The following is a 15507-nucleotide window of genomic DNA, read 5'->3' as shown; positions in this document are numbered from 1 at the left end:
TTCGGGCCGGGCCGGGCCGGGCCCCGCCGGCGGACCGCCCACACAGGTGAGCGGCTGCGGCGGCGCCGCCCCGAGGACTGGTCGCGAGGCGCCGCGAGCAGGTAGGTGCGGGGCTCCGCTGCGGGACTCGGCCTCTTCTCCCGCGCGGGGTCGTCGCGCGGTGCCGCCTGGCCCGAGCCCAAATTCTCACAGGTCATCGAGAATTTTATCAGAAATTTTAACAAAAATTGAGGACAGTAGTGCAGGTAAGCAAAAGGCACCGTCAGCCATAAGGGAATCCATCCCGAAGACGTTTAACTTCAATTCAGTGTTAAGACTGTGAAGCGATTTCCAGACCGCAACTAAAAACCACGTGCTAATAGCCAGGACACTCTTGAGAAATTCCAAGAGTGACGTTTTACAATTTGCTCTTGCATCGCTGCTGGCAGCAGGTTGGAATTCGGGCTACTGCCTCCCGTTGAGAGGAGCACGGCACGGCTCCTCGCTAGCCCAGGGTTGGATGGACGGCTGCCATGTCAGCGTGCTCCAGTGGCCGTGGGTGTGAAGCTGGAGCCTTCCTGCCCGCAGCACAGCAGCTGGACAAAGCGGTGCCAGCCAGCCGTGCACACAGCCCAGGTCAGCATGAACAGAGTAAGGACAACTTCATTTACAGAAGCGTAAAGAAAAAAAAAATAATGCTGAGACAATTTAAGCTACACATTGATGCGTGATGCTGAAAACAATGCGATCATCTGTTGTATTATAATCTTAGCATTCAGGTTGACAGGGTAACAGTTTGTGGAAGGAAATGAGCAAAGGAAAAAGGGAAAGGTGAACACACACACAGAGCAGGGAGTGGCAGGACAAACAGGAGGACGAGGTTGACATAATGAAACAATGGGCGTATTAGAGAACAGTGGATTTTAAGGTTGAAAAAAGTCTTTGATTAGCTGAACATGGTTCCTGAGGTCTAAAATGTGGGGGAGGAGTCCTGGGTCTCACTCCAGTACACAAGGGCAGCTGGGTAGAGAGCAAATGGAAAGAGTGCATTTAATTAATGAATTCTTTTACTGACAGAAAAGCGAGAAAGCTGTCAGTTTGCAAAGAGTCTTAAAAAGATCTCTTGCTGTTGAGACAGACCTCTGAAATAAAGGTTAGAATTTCAACCCGTGTTAATCAGCAAACTAAATCCTCAAGCAAGTGTATCTTGCTCAGAGCAGCATTTTTGGCCGAATTCTTAATCTACTTTCAGTTTGAACAGTCCCAGAGTACAACCAGCTCCTTATGTTGAATCTTCCTTACCTGTGGAATATACACAAGTAAAGCAGCACACGATTGTTACTACAAACAGAAGTGCCTTTCAATTTCAGCAGTTACACAATATACTGCCAGGCCCTCTGTCATTTAGAAAACAGGAGGAGGATTAGCATTAAAAAGTGGTTTGTCCAAAATCATTCAATAATTCAACAAGAGATAATTGGAAACATCTTGACCTCTTAATATCCAAACAGTGCAGCATTTTCCCATCCATCAGCTACAGGATCTTTAAAAGCTAATGCTTTTCATTTTCAATTCAAAAATCCAAGGTCCTAGCAGCTCAAGATCTCTCACTTTTACTGCAAGAGCTGTTCAGTAACACCCATACAGGTAATTAACATTCCACTCTACTTACCCAAAAAGTAAGTTTCAAACTTGCATCAGGAAGGATCTTCAATTTGGGAAGATTTCTGTCCACTTCAATTAATAGCTGCTGACAATCTCCTTTACTTTATATTTTGTGATTTACAATTGCACAAGACAAATCTTCTTCCATGGTAAACAATGGATGCATAGGAATCCCAACCATCACTCTGATAAACAACAGAATTAAATTCAAGAGCATTCCGTGAAGACTGGAAATGACAACATTTTGAAGATGAGTTACTTTTCTCATTTTACCCTTTCATAATTTAGCTCTGTTTCCTTTATTATCTAAAAATGATATCAATGAAAAATACTGCTCTGTCAATATTGTAAAACACAATGCACACATTGGAAGATTCAGGCTAAAGAATAAAGCATTCCAATACTGAAGTTATAGTTTTGCTAAAATTCTTCATTCTGAAACATAGAATTTTAACTTTCAATAGCTAAATGAAACTATTGACAAGTTAATGGGGAAACAACAGCAGGCAACATGGTTCTGACAAATGGATGCTATTTGTGTGAAGAAGTGACATATGGCTGGCATGTCAGGTGGCAAAGGATGGCAAGGAAATGTGTATAACCAAAGAAACCAGGAAGTCCAATATTGATGTTGCACACAACAGATTTTAAGAATTGAGCAGAAGCATTCTTTGTCACATCATGTCTCCAGGCTTAAAGTAGCAGACAGACTCCTAGACAACTTAAAGTCAACTCAGTATATCAGGTCCTTTGTTAAGCACCTTTATTGCCTTTTTATTCTGTCAGTACTTGGCAGTGATAACAGATATTTAACATTAATTCCCAGTACATGCCACCGATACAATTTCTTATTAAGTTACTTTGCATTGGAAATGTAGCTGTCAGGTGGCCAATTCATCTGCTAAACATTAGATAACCTCTTAAATAAAAAGTGCAATGGTTCGCTGTGAATTCAGTGAACTTTTACATGACAGAACCTCAGAAGACAGTAAATCAGACAAAGACAGAAAAGGATATCAAATTTATCAAGATGAACAGCAACTACTTTCAGTTTCATATTAGATTCATATGGACAGCTCAAAACTTGCAGGGAAGACAAGGTTGAAAGCAGCACAGTCGGAGGCAAAAGTATGTCCAAGATGTGAACTTGGTAGAGGATTGGAAAAGAAAAAAACCTGCCCACAGGTGGTTGCAAATGACCTCCAGGCTGTGTATGAATCCAATGAAATTAATGAAAATATTACATTGTCTAAACCAACAGATGCATCATTAAAAAGATAACCAGAAAAAAATACATATTTGGGACCACTTAGATGAGTACATTGATATTGATCACATCTGTAACAGAAGTATCAAGACATGAGAGACTGCTGGAACTCCTGAACTGCTGACCAAGCAGTCTACATCCACATTGTGACACGAAGATGTGACACACCATATTGAGAAGAATACTCTGGGTCAAACTGAAGATTTACCAAGCCAAGAAAACGTGCTTTATGTTGAGAGCACATAATATGCTGACATATCTTCACAAAGGAATATTAAGGATGGAACATTTGAGCGTTGCAAACCTTGTGCAGGCAAAAATCCTGAGGCAAACGTAGCATGAATTCTCACTGAAGCTGCCATGACTCCTAATGAAGCAAGTGACAAATGGGATTAATATGCACTGCAGCTAACCCCACTGTTGATGCAGCTTGTTTCTTGGAAAATGAGCCACCTCCCATCAGACTACAAACAGCACCTTCTCACGTTCACGTTACATTTGCCTGTTACTTTACAGCTCCGCACCCTTTTGAAAAAATAGGCAAACAGTTCACACTTCTGTACTTAAACTTTATTTCTTCATAATTACAGGCTATTGTTAGAATTTTTAAACAAAAGGGAAGTCTATAAATAGAGGCTAATCCCACCTGAACAAGTTTCTTTTTTTAAAAAAAGTTAAAACTTCATAAGTAATGCCATTTAGCTCACAGCAGTGGTTTGTTGGTAGTCTGAGTAAAAGTACTATAGTCAGAGTCAGTAACATGAAATGTAACATCAAATGACTCAAAACTTTTAAATTCCATAAAGGAAAGCAAGAATATATATATAATATATACATAATAATATTGTGTTGGTCCACTGAGTATACATTTTTTAACAAAAGATAAGAAACTATGTAATCCAGTTAAGCATGATTTGCAAGATTAGTGTACACTCATTACAGAGATGTATAGATAAGTTTTAACTATTTAATCCTTGCAAAAATTTGAGTTACCTTTTTTGAGCAGGTGTTTAAATGCTCATTTCCCAGTGCAAAAGAAAAAACATCGCAGTCCGGTTCCCCATTTTCCTGATAAACTGAAAACTATCAAACTCTTTCAACAGCAGCATTGGCAGATAATAGGAAGAGGTTAAGTGTATTGAAGCATGGCTGGGTCCAACTCCTCCTCCCAGTGCTGTGTGTTGAAACTTTTCCATTTCCTCAACAGAAACACCACAAGTTAAAAGTGCAAGAAAGAAATAAAAATCTCTTGATGCTTATGCTGCTGCCATCCATTTTTCTTAGATAGGGCAAAAGATTATTTTTGGAATTATTTTAATTAAACCAATTCTCCAGAATGGAGTTCTTTCAAAGTGAACAATAAGTTACTTTCATTAAGTTATTTTCATTAAAATCATATCAATCCCACTCAGTGACCATTAAAAAAAAAATAAAGCAGTTTAAGGTGCAACTATCTGTTGGCATTCAATAAATTACACATATAGGAAAAAAGCAACCTTTAAAAAAATAATGAAAAAGATAATCAGACGTTTTCTTTCTATTCTCAATCTCGTTTCATTTTCAACTTACTATCTTGCCAGTGAACGGGCAAGCAATCTTGCCAATTACTTATCTGCATATTTCACAAGCAAAACCGGCTCAAAGAGCAGCGGGGCCTTGTTATCTGACAGTCATCTTGGCCAACAGCAAATGCACACAAATCTTCCATTTAATTGCTTTATAAAACAAAGTAACTGGTCTTAAAACCTACGACCATGCAAGAAAAGCATTAAAGGTTTCTGTAAGACACACTCTTTTTGACTTGGATTCCATGAAGATTGTAACAGAATCTTCAATGAAGAGAAAAAAAAATAAATCAATATGCATCCATATAAAATAAAGCACTCCACAACTCTGGCATTACTAAAATCTTTCTAGAAGAGATTTCAAATGACTAACTGCTTGATGGGAGACAATCAGCCATGGCAGAATAATTGCTGTGTTCGCTTTGTGTTCAATTACCAACTGCTGACGGATTACAGTCAAACTAATGTCTCATTTTCTGCATTTTCAAACTGATTTGCTTACATCTGGGAAATGCTCCTTATTTTCCTGAAAACTTGAGAGAAACTGAATGCTAGAATTAAGTTATTCAAACAATAAAAATAACCAAAAGGACTGAATTTAGCAGGAACACACCACTTTCAAAAGTTTAAATCCTTTCTTAATTTTTGTGTATATATGTAATCTTCTGATTAACATTTAAATAGGTTAGGTATTCAGGAAAAGGGACAAAACAGTTGACATATGACAACATCTTATTCTAAACTTCATGCTTCTGATATTTCAGATTTACTGAGTGCAATAGCCAGTTCCAAGTCTTCTTGCTCTTGCTGTTTTAGTCTTGCCAATCTTTCTTTCTCTTCTCTCTCGCTTTCCCTCTTAGCCCATTCAATCATGTCTTCCTCAGTAGAATACTGCATTTTTAAAAGACAAAATAATCAGATTAATAATGCAATAACTAATCTTGTTCTTGGTTTAAGTGAGTGTCAGTAAAACATTTGACATACTACAGTTTTTGAACATTACTTGCTTTCTATTGTCAGTAAACTATTACTATTAGCTTAGTTCAAGGTTTAACTGTTAAGAACTGCACTAAAGCCACCCTATTGCTCTGTCTTTCATTTAATACACTGTATTTCAAATTCAGTATTAAGTTTTGATAAAAGGTTGCAGGAGCAGCAAGTGCAATACTTTAAAATTGAACTATTTTTGAATAACAAACCAGTCTATAAAAATTCTGAATGAATGGTGAGAACATACAGCAAGTACACACATATCCAGCATGACAGGACATCCTATTTAATTGTACTTTCATTTGAGATGCCTTTTCCAGATGACAGTGACTATGAAAATTAGCTGTAGAATGACTTTAATTGTGCAGATGAAACACACTTAGGTAAAAAGCAGCAGAATATTGAGGTAACAGTTAGAAGCCTATGATAATACAGAGAAAGATAAGTGTGATAAGTGGAGAAGAAAAAGAACAGATCCTTTCAGTGTACTTTGATATGAACAGAATATGAACTGAACTGCTGTGATACAATGACTACGTCAGAAAACATGGTATTATTTTCAATACAAAAGATAATACCAGAATTTGTTTCTACTCAGCATGCAGAAATGCTAAGAGGTAGTTGAAGCCCTTGTGTTCATGAACGTCCCGGTGGTAAGTCTTACAGGGTTACCACAACGTTCTCCAGTTAGTTCCTGCTTCGAGCTAGTATTTAAGAGTAGAAAAGATTGTGTTTTCTCCATAGTTCACTTGTTACTCTTTCAGTAGTAACAGCTAGAAAGGAATGCTTTTTCCTTTATAAAAATAATTAACTTTTGCTTCCTCCTCCACATTTCACATTCTGTCCTCCAAAATGGCTTCTCAGACCATCTAACCAGTAAAAGCAATCAGTAACATTACTGTCATGCTAAAAAGACACATCAGCCAGCACAAGTCAGTTCTGAAAAACTGTCAACCCTCCATTTGCTTCAATCAAGCAAATGGTTTATTACCCCCCACCAAAAAAAGAAGAAAAAAAGCAGTATGATCACGTTAATGTGAATGCAAATTGCATTTCACAGATATCAAGATGGAAAGTGAAATGATGCCTTCCAAAATTCCTCTTTGCAAAAGTTCAAAAATAAAATAAAATAAAAATTACATATATAGGCATGCACAAACCTTTAGATTTGCTTCTACTGCTTGGACACCACGACTTCTATGAAATGGATTCTGGTTACAAAGAGACACTACTTTTCACTGCATCATACATAAATCTAGAATTTACTAGCCATTCCAAACTCACCACATTACATTTCATTAACATACACTATTATGAAGCTGTTCATCACTATTTCAGTCATATATTTCACTATTATAACTAAACAGTTCAGTGACAGGAAGATTAAAATCATGTCTTTTGTTGTGTTTTTAATTAGATAATTAAGCCTATTATACCTATAGACATTTCACATCTGCTGTGTGCTTTGATAAAATGAATAATACCTAGAACAAATGTATGAAATGTCCTACTTCTAAAAGGAGGCCTCCATGAAAAAAGTGTTACAAACTCACAAAAGCAATGCAACATAAACATTAACTTCATCATTTATTGCATTGTTCTATTTTAGGGCAGCCTCAGCTGTAAACTAAATGTAACTATTGTTTAGTGGAAGGGAGATCCCACGTACAAAAGGGAGATGTGTTAATATTTTAAATTAGACTGAAGATGTCAGTGTGAACGATTCAAAGCTGACAGTATACTGAAACAAATGTAAAAAGTGTTTACTCACAGTACTGAAGTTTGCAAAATTGTTGGGGTCAGCCTCTTTACCGATGCTGGTGGGAGCAAATGGATCACAGAATAGATCTGCTTCTTGTTCTTTGGGAATTTCTGGGGTGGGAAAAGGCTGAAATGGATCGCTCGGTTTAAAGGAATCTGAAGAGTCTATTTGATTGATAGGTCTTTTCCCTTAGATTAAAATGAATTTAAAATGAATTTAAGATAGCAGGTAATAACACGCCAAAAATAGTATTAATAAAAAAGAAAAACAAATTCAAAAGCTATTTGGAATGCAACCTCCTCTTGATAAATTAGTGGAGTTAGCATGACTTCAGAGGAAGGGTTGCCAGTTTAAAAAATGAGGGCATGGCCCAATATTTCTTCAAGTGTAATCAGATGAAAAGGAACACATGTATGTTAATGATTCAAGAGCACAATTATGTCCTGATGTAGCAATATTTCGGGAAGAGAATTCCTAAGTCTTTACTCCCTATTCTATCAACACAGTAATTTCATCTGCTTATCAGTTATCCATGATGAAAAAAGCCTTACTGGAATTATTATTTGTCTGGATCAAAGTAACAGAATTTGATTTACAGAACAGAAATGCAAGTCTTCTAAAACAGGAGGAAAAGCATCCTCTCGCTGTGCTAACACACACCTTTTCACAGAAAAATGAAGAGTTAAGCTATATAACAAACACTGTAACAAACAGGCTTAACTATTTTGTTCATCCTTGCCTAAGTAGCTGCAGATGAAATAGAAGCAGACGTGAGCCCACACCTGTTATTTTTTCAGCTTAACCCCAGTCAGCTCTCAGCACCTCTGAGGATATTAATCCAAATCCTTCCAAGAACAGTTGAGCTAAATTTCATCCCACCATTCTCTCCATATGTTATTATTTACAGTAAAGGTTTCATTGCAGTTTCTTGAATTCACCCAGCAAATTCAGTAAGTGGTTTGACCACTGCAGTGGTCGTATGCTTCTGTTCTTCACAGGCCAAAAGAGATTCTAATTCAGCAATGACTTCGAGGCTTCTAGGAATGCTCCCCTGGGGAATACATGATTTATTTAGACAATTCTCAGATAACCTTCCTATGATAGTCTTCCCTCACTGATCATGTTCTATCACTGGCAAACAAGGCATGGTTTTTATTTTCCTGAATACTGTGGGAGAAGCAGCTTCAAATGACATCTAGAAAAAGAATCCTTTTACAGAGGAAGGACTAATAATTGTAAGAATATGAAGTATATGCCAAACCCACCCTAAAATCATGAAATGGTAGCACTCATCAGTGCCTGGGAAGGCAATGGATATCAGAAGCAAGCAAGTAGCCCTTCCATGCACTTTCCATTATCAGGAAGTTTTAAAAGGACAGGCACTTCCTCAAAAAAGCATTCCTTTGTTTTCAATGAGACCAAGAGAGTCATTAAGAACAAATACACTTCAATATCTCAATTTGTGATTCATGATGGGCAAAGAGTTTATTGGGAATGGTTATCATGATAACCACAGGAAGAGGGTACTTTTTTTCTAGCCGTCCATTAATAGCAGTACTGTTTTCCTGCCACTAGGTGCTTGCATTCTAAAAATGAATTTGTTCACCACCTTGTAGCCACTCCTAAATAATGAATCCAAAATCCCACACACACTCCTTTAAGGGCCTCCATAGAAGGAAACACTATCAAACATTCAAATTAACACCACCTGTTACGTCAACTGCTTTTATGTTATGTTATTTGCAATGAAACAGGCTACTTGCAAGGCATGAAACAGATCTCCTCACTTCAGCATTACAATTAAGCACTTGAGTTTAAACTTTTAGTATTACTTGTTCTGTGTTGTCCTCTTTCGAGGGGAAAAGATGAATACTTACTCAAGTTTCATGCTATAGTTTTCCCAACACTTTAAAATTCAACCATAGAGTGTAGTAGTGAAAGTGATGCAGTAGAAGTTTTTAAAGAGAATGAAACAAAGGATGAAAAGTTACATGAATACGAGTAATGTAATGTATTTTCCAATCTATGGAAAACAAAAAAGATTGAAAGTACAGATTCTGTTGTAACATGGACTTCATGCAACCAGAAGAAGGTTTGGTTAACTTTGATGACAATCATAATATTTTCTGGAGGAGATTGATGTGTATCATGGAGCAAACCAGAGGATTCAGCTATGGCTGAACAGAGAACAGCACAGGAAACCTGTGTTTATTGCTATTGCATTGGCTAGGTTCACACTACAGACCTCTGGCAAGGCAACCTGGAAAAATTTAATCTGAACATCTGAGACTGTCACCTTAACTCTAGCTTAATGTATTTTACTCCAGCCACATACACACTGAGTTGTTTTAATATTTATTTAAAGGCAGCATTAAAACTGGCAGTTTTGCAATAGGTAGAACACAATGGCTTCTCACTTCAAACAATACTCACAGCCTATTTCAACAGCAACTGTTTAATTTGTAGCCATTTGTGTTCTTGCAGATACCCATATTAACTCTATATTGTCTCATTTTTAAAAAAGAAACAAAAAACAAAACTCAGAAAAAACAGCAAGCTATGCTGCCACAAATGTCAAGCAAAATTTAACACTGAGGCAAAAAAACCAGATCAGGAACAGACTTGTTTTACATCTTCTCACTCATTCATTGTTAGTCCAGTATACTTCATCATCCCCTTGTAATTACTGCCCTACCACCAATGTTAAATAAGCTAATCAGCATCTCACATCAGCTCTTACCAGGAGGTGGTGGACAGGGCCTTGTGGGAGTTCCAGTTTTAGGGGGCAGTGCAGGAGGGACATCCTCATTTTTGGCTGGTGGCTCTTCAAAGGAGTTTTTAGTTATGACCACATTTTTGACGGAGCCTGATGTGGAAGAGCCAAAGGGATCCTCATTGTTGGCCTTTGAGAAAGAAAGAAAACAGCAACATACACACTTTCAGTGCAATGTCACCAAAACTTTCCATCTTTAGAAATGAAAGTTTGTTTTCAAACTCATAATCCAGGAAGAATAAAAGCAAACATTGATGAAAATTACAGGAAAAAGATCAGGAACAGTCAGTGTGTACAGCGATGAGAAGTTGAGAGCAGCTATATACATTCAAAGCCATTTGAAATACAGAGAAAACACAAAGCTTTGTGTTTTTCACAATGGAATTGCAAGACAATTTACTGTAAAAAGCCTCTGTCAAGAAAGTTAACCATTGTAAATTTTAATTATTGGCAAAACTAACGATAAAAAAACCATAAGAAATAACAATACAGTAAGTCACTGCAGAGTTTCATGCATTTTCTGAGTGATACTAATTTCACATTACCTTTGACAGCGTGCTGAAGTCAGCAAAGCCACTTCCAAAGGATTCATTTCCAAACAGAGAGGCAAAGGGGTCTGTAGCTAAGTACACAAAAATCAAGCAAACAGAAATGAAATATGAAACACTGACAGATCCTGCAACAAAAAAAGCAGCTGTTACATATACTGAAGCTTGCTGAAGACTACTTCCATAATACATAATTAGGTGGGCACTTTTGCTATTTGAGTTTTTACAAAAAAACCTAAATATTAACAACTGATTAACATCATTACGACATTAACATTAATTCTCCTGAAAAGGTTCTGTTGATGTATCTGTGTGCAGACAGGTATTTTTTATGTATTTTGTGTACAGCCGCAAATGACTATGAACACAAATGAGCTCACTTCCAACAGTAAGCTCACATCTGGAATACAGTGTCTTCAAACCTTGTATGAACTCAACCTGTAATAACAACAGTGTTCTTCAACTCTTGCATGCCACAAAGCATGTAAGAACTGCTCCTTACTTTACAACAGAACAGCATACTACATTTACCAGTAATCCAATAATATCAATTATCTCTTCTGCCTCCAAAAACAGTGTTTTGGGTTTTGTTTTTTTTTTTTTTTTTTACTGCTTACTGTACAGTATCACAAAGATTCACGCCTTGGATGAATGCCTCCTGGTGCAACTTGGCAATAGAGTGGATCAGACTCCTCCCAAAAACATCTTTACCCTCAGATGAGAGAGGGACACAGCAATACAAACAGAAACCTTGATCAAACAGTTATTTTATCTTAGATTCTCTTACATAGTACATAACTACCTTGTATTTTACTTTGAAAGCAACATGAAATCTCCTAAAAGCAACCCTAATGGGAAGTAGTAGAAATGACTCAACTAGCCCAAACACTTAGATCAGGGTATTTGGGCAGTTTTAGGTGAAGAGGAACATTTTTGCAAAATCAGTCTTTGGTGATACAGGCTGAGGATGACGAGTTCTTTGCTTATTTTAAATAAAAACACTCTCCACAAACTTGTTCCTTATGTTAAATGTTAATTTGGAAAAGTCCTTAAAATGCCCCCATTACAAATTCAGTCAAGACTAGGAACAAAAACAAGAAAAAGAAAGTAAATTCCATGTGCACAGTCTCCTTTTACCTAAATCATCTGATGCAGTAACAGTTGTTCCACCAGGGGCAAAAGGATCATTTTTCTTCGGTATCTCTGTCTAAAATAAAAGAATTACTTTAGTAGGAAATTTGTTTTTTCAGCTTGATTAATTCACATTCTAAGAATGCAATCACAATTTAAGTTTAGAAGGTTTAAGATAAGGTTGGTCCAGCATCTTTACGTCAGGCATCAAAGTTTTACAAAAGACATTCTTTGTGAAGATATTGCTACACCAACAACAAAGGCGCAGCAAAGCATTTCTGACAAATGCATAACTTTAGAAATGCAGATCACACAAGGATCAACTGCTACAGACTGTGCATCCCATGCCTTCACTTCTCCTATTGTCAGTCCATGAGGTATTAGAATACTGTGATTTGAAGAAGGATAGTGTGCAGAGTAAGTACTGAAGATTGTAGAAAACCAGTTTTTAAGGCTGGAGGTCTGGTAATATGACCTCAACATCTGCGTAACACGCATATCACACAGAAGGAAAAGAACACCCCTGTAAGGCACAGTAATTCCTCACTATCTCATTTTTGCAGGTTCACCTCTGGCACACTCCACAGCCACTTAACTTGCTTCCTACATGCATTAATAGTCCACTTGTACTTTTAATACATAAATGCAGATTTTATACACGCACACAAAACTAGAACTGAGGTATGATTAGCACCACTGAAAGAGGATACTGCAAAAAGACTAGGACAAACTTAAGACATAATTTTAGCTTCTCAGAATAAGTGTCTATCAGCCCCCAATATTACTTTATTTTCATTAAAGTTACATCCTACAAGACTTAGTGTGCAGCTCTACCTTATTGTAGGCTGATGATTAATCAGTAACTGTTCAGTTATAATATGAACAGCTAGAAGTTAGGCCTAAGTTTATTTGAAAGAATATGCCATTCAATAACAATTTCCACATTATGACTGGGTTCCAGTGACAAATTTAAAAAGATGCTGAAAAACAAACACCACATCTGTAAAACAGCTTGGGTTTTTAGAAGAACTTGCTATCACAGCAGACTTTAAGTAAGATAAAACATACTTATTGATCCTATAAGCTTCAGAGGGAAAAAAGTGAAGTCTCAACAAAACCTGGTGAGATTAATGAACTTGAAAGAAAACAAAGATTAAGTTCTACCAGCTATTAATAGAGCTTAACTCAGTCCCAAAACATTCTGACTTGTGGAGCTGCACACTGAAATATTTTTAAAATGTTTTTATTTCCATTTTCTGTGTGACTATTTCTAGAATGCAACAGAAAGAGACAAGAGAGCCACATATTTCTGAATATCCGCATTTTAAGGTAGGCCCAAATGCACCAGATAGTTTTGTCCAAATTATATATAGTAGTAAAAAATATGTTATCAGCTTACTGTGCTGTTATTATTGTTGCTTGCTGCACTAAATGGATCAGTGCCTGCAGTCACAAAAGGATCAGTGGAGGACTGTTTGAAAAAACAGTCAGCTGCAAAAGGATCTGAGCCTTTGAAGGGATCACCACCAAAGGGATCTAAAAACAAATAAACATCTCATTAACAATTCTACTTGCTTTATTTAACTTAGCATCTTAAAAATGAAACTTTATATTGCTTCTTTCATTCTGCAGGAAGGTGACACATTTAAGACAAATGTGATGCTTCAAAAATCCTTGGTCTGTGAATAATCTGAATTCCATGGTTCAACCACTAGACAAACCAACATTTTCTGCACACAACAAAAACTATATTGTGCTACTAGTTCAGCAGAACCAGGTAAAGACATTCTTTAACTCAGCCCCTTACAAAGAAGCATTTTTATAACAACTAACGTTTTTCAGAACTCTCATACTTTCTTCTCCTTCACTCCCCAAACATAACTGATGTTTCCTTATTTGACACTGGGTGCACTATGCTGTAGCCTTCCTGCTGCCCATTTTCTTTTTGCCACTGGTAACGCTGTTCAGGACTGAGCAAGTAATGCAATGGCATTGCTTAAACAGCCAGCCTCAATGGATTTCCCCATCTTTTTCAATATTTATGCTACAGAAAGATGCTGAATTAAGAGCCTTTAAAAGTACAGTCCAACTTCTCTGCAAACAAAGCATCCTTTGAGTTTGGGGCCTTCCATTTACCACCTCCATATATTTAAATCACCACTAAGAATACTTTCAAAAGCAAGAGAGAAGTTCCTAGGGAACAGGCTTCTCTGAAAAGGTTTAACACAAGTGGGCAGCTGCTACTGCTATATATCCATCCTACAGTGGCTTTTTAAGTCATTACCATCTTTTTCACACTGTAAGTGGTGATACTTTCCCCCCCACCCCCCATGTACTGTTCTACTAGGAATCATTTACAAAAAAAAAAAAAAAGAGAGAGAAAGAAAAAAGGAAAGGTTAGAAGTTAAAAAGTTGCTCACCAATTTTCCCAAAAGGGTCATCTTTGAAGGGATCACCTGTTCAAAGGAAAAAGTGACTTGTAGATTTTAAACCATAAAGCTTGTGTACTGAGTTGAAGTATTTTTGATAGAAATAAGTTTCTAATGCTAGAATTTCCCTCACTCAGAGGCAGAGTTTCATAATTCTCAGTGGAACAAGAGCTGATAACAGACAAAGCAATGAAGCACACAATAACAGCCATCTGAAAAATGCATCTCTGTTGGCTGCTCTCAGTAAAGATGCACATTGTGCAGCATTTACACCACAGTAATACAGGCTAATTACTAATGAAAACTTAGTTCCACTTTTATTAATTCTCACAGACACGATGGATAGCAGCCATCAAGTGTTCATTTCTATACTGGATATAAGTATATGGCACCAGTATATTTCTTCATTTCACATATATAAGGTCTTACAGCTCTAGATATCTACCTCTAAACAAAGTGAGCACACAGAATCCAGGAGGTTGATTAATTGACATATCTTTCTCCTCTGAAAGGAAGGCTGTCATACCCCATAAGCAGAACTACTTCATAATATAAACTATTTCATCATATAAACAAAATAAGAAACAATATGTATGTGAAATCACTGAAGTTGTTTTAATATTTTTAAGTGAAAAAGATGAACTAAAGCTTAAATCTACACTGGCAATCTTTTAGAAGCCAAGTGATGCAAAATAAATTTAGCTTATTTAGCTGCATACATCTGTTTCAACAGTTAATCCAAATTAACTCTTCCCATACTCCAAGTGTCTCCATCCAGACAGATCACTCCTCCCAGCATTAGAAAAAAAGGAGCAACAGAATTCTTAAGTGGCAAGTTCTTAAAATAAAGCCTAGCAGTTCCACAAGATGAACAGATGGTACAGTTCCACATTATCTTTTTCTGAGTACCTAACTTGCCATAAGTAGGCCACAGCCATTCACTCTCAGCCACCCACATGCTCCCTACACCACAGCGCACTGAACCCTCAGATGATCTGTTTGTGGCTCCGTGCTCCAAATTAGATCAGTGACACCACATGTTTCACAAGTATGCCCGCACTTTTAATACCAGAATGAGACCTCCAGAAGGAAAAAAATGAAAAAAGAGGCACTCAGGAAAAAAAACACAGGTAAGAGACACACTCTGGAACTCTCATTTGTATTTTTGTAATGCTATTGGCTCTTGTCACTCAAGTACTTTCACATTTATTCCATGCAGACTGGAAGTTTAATCTGTGTTCATACAAAACACATTTCTGCAAATCTGCACTTAGAGAGAAGAGTGTACTTACTGCCAACAAAAGGGTCAGACTGGAAGAACTCTAAACTTGTTTCAGAAACTATATCAGGCAACGGATGAGATTCAGCATCAAATGGATCCTCCTGAAAAACATGAAA

General features: G+C 37.1%; 1 protein-coding gene and 1 long non-coding RNA gene across 7 annotated transcripts in view; one reads left to right on the top strand and one right to left on the bottom strand.

Annotated features, from left to right (window-relative positions):
- The first annotated feature begins 7 nt into the window (after window positions 1-7).
- LOC128072331 (uncharacterized) lies at window positions 8-15504 on the top strand. The gene is made up of 4 exons (XR_008202212.1): window positions 8-101; window positions 12955-13009; window positions 13313-13457; window positions 15386-15504. It is a non-coding gene; the product is annotated as an uncharacterized LOC128072331 (long non-coding RNA).
- The window catches only part of EPS15 (epidermal growth factor receptor pathway substrate 15), a 42531-nt gene continuing 30490 nt past the window's right edge, over window positions 3467-15507 (bottom strand). For 2 of the 6 annotated variants that reach the window (XM_052665941.1, XM_052665944.1), the window contains 8 exons: window positions 15402-15492; window positions 14101-14136; window positions 13080-13216; window positions 11687-11756; window positions 10547-10623; window positions 9969-10131; window positions 7238-7416; window positions 3467-5367 (listed from right to left, as the gene is read on the bottom strand). In XM_052665941.1, coding sequence (XP_052521901.1) covers window positions 5221-5367; window positions 7238-7416; window positions 9969-10131; window positions 10547-10623; window positions 11687-11756; window positions 13080-13216; window positions 14101-14136; window positions 15402-15492 — 900 coding nt within the window. In that variant the 3' untranslated portion in view covers window positions 3467-5220. Of the gene's footprint in view, window positions 5368-6626; window positions 6678-7237; window positions 7417-9968; window positions 10132-10546; window positions 10624-11686; window positions 11757-13079; window positions 13217-14100; window positions 14137-15401; window positions 15493-15507 lie in introns of all 6 variants that reach the window. The other 4 variants (XM_052665946.1, XM_052665943.1, XM_052665942.1 and 1 more) reach the window with 4 other exon arrangements.

This window comes from Tympanuchus pallidicinctus, unplaced genomic scaffold (assembly GCF_026119805.1).
Source record: "Tympanuchus pallidicinctus isolate F22 unplaced genomic scaffold, pur_lepc_1.0 scaffold7, whole genome shotgun sequence".
NCBI classification, from domain to species: Eukaryota; Metazoa; Chordata; class Aves; order Galliformes; family Phasianidae; genus Tympanuchus; species Tympanuchus pallidicinctus.
This window is presented reverse-complemented; position numbering and strand designations above follow the sequence as displayed.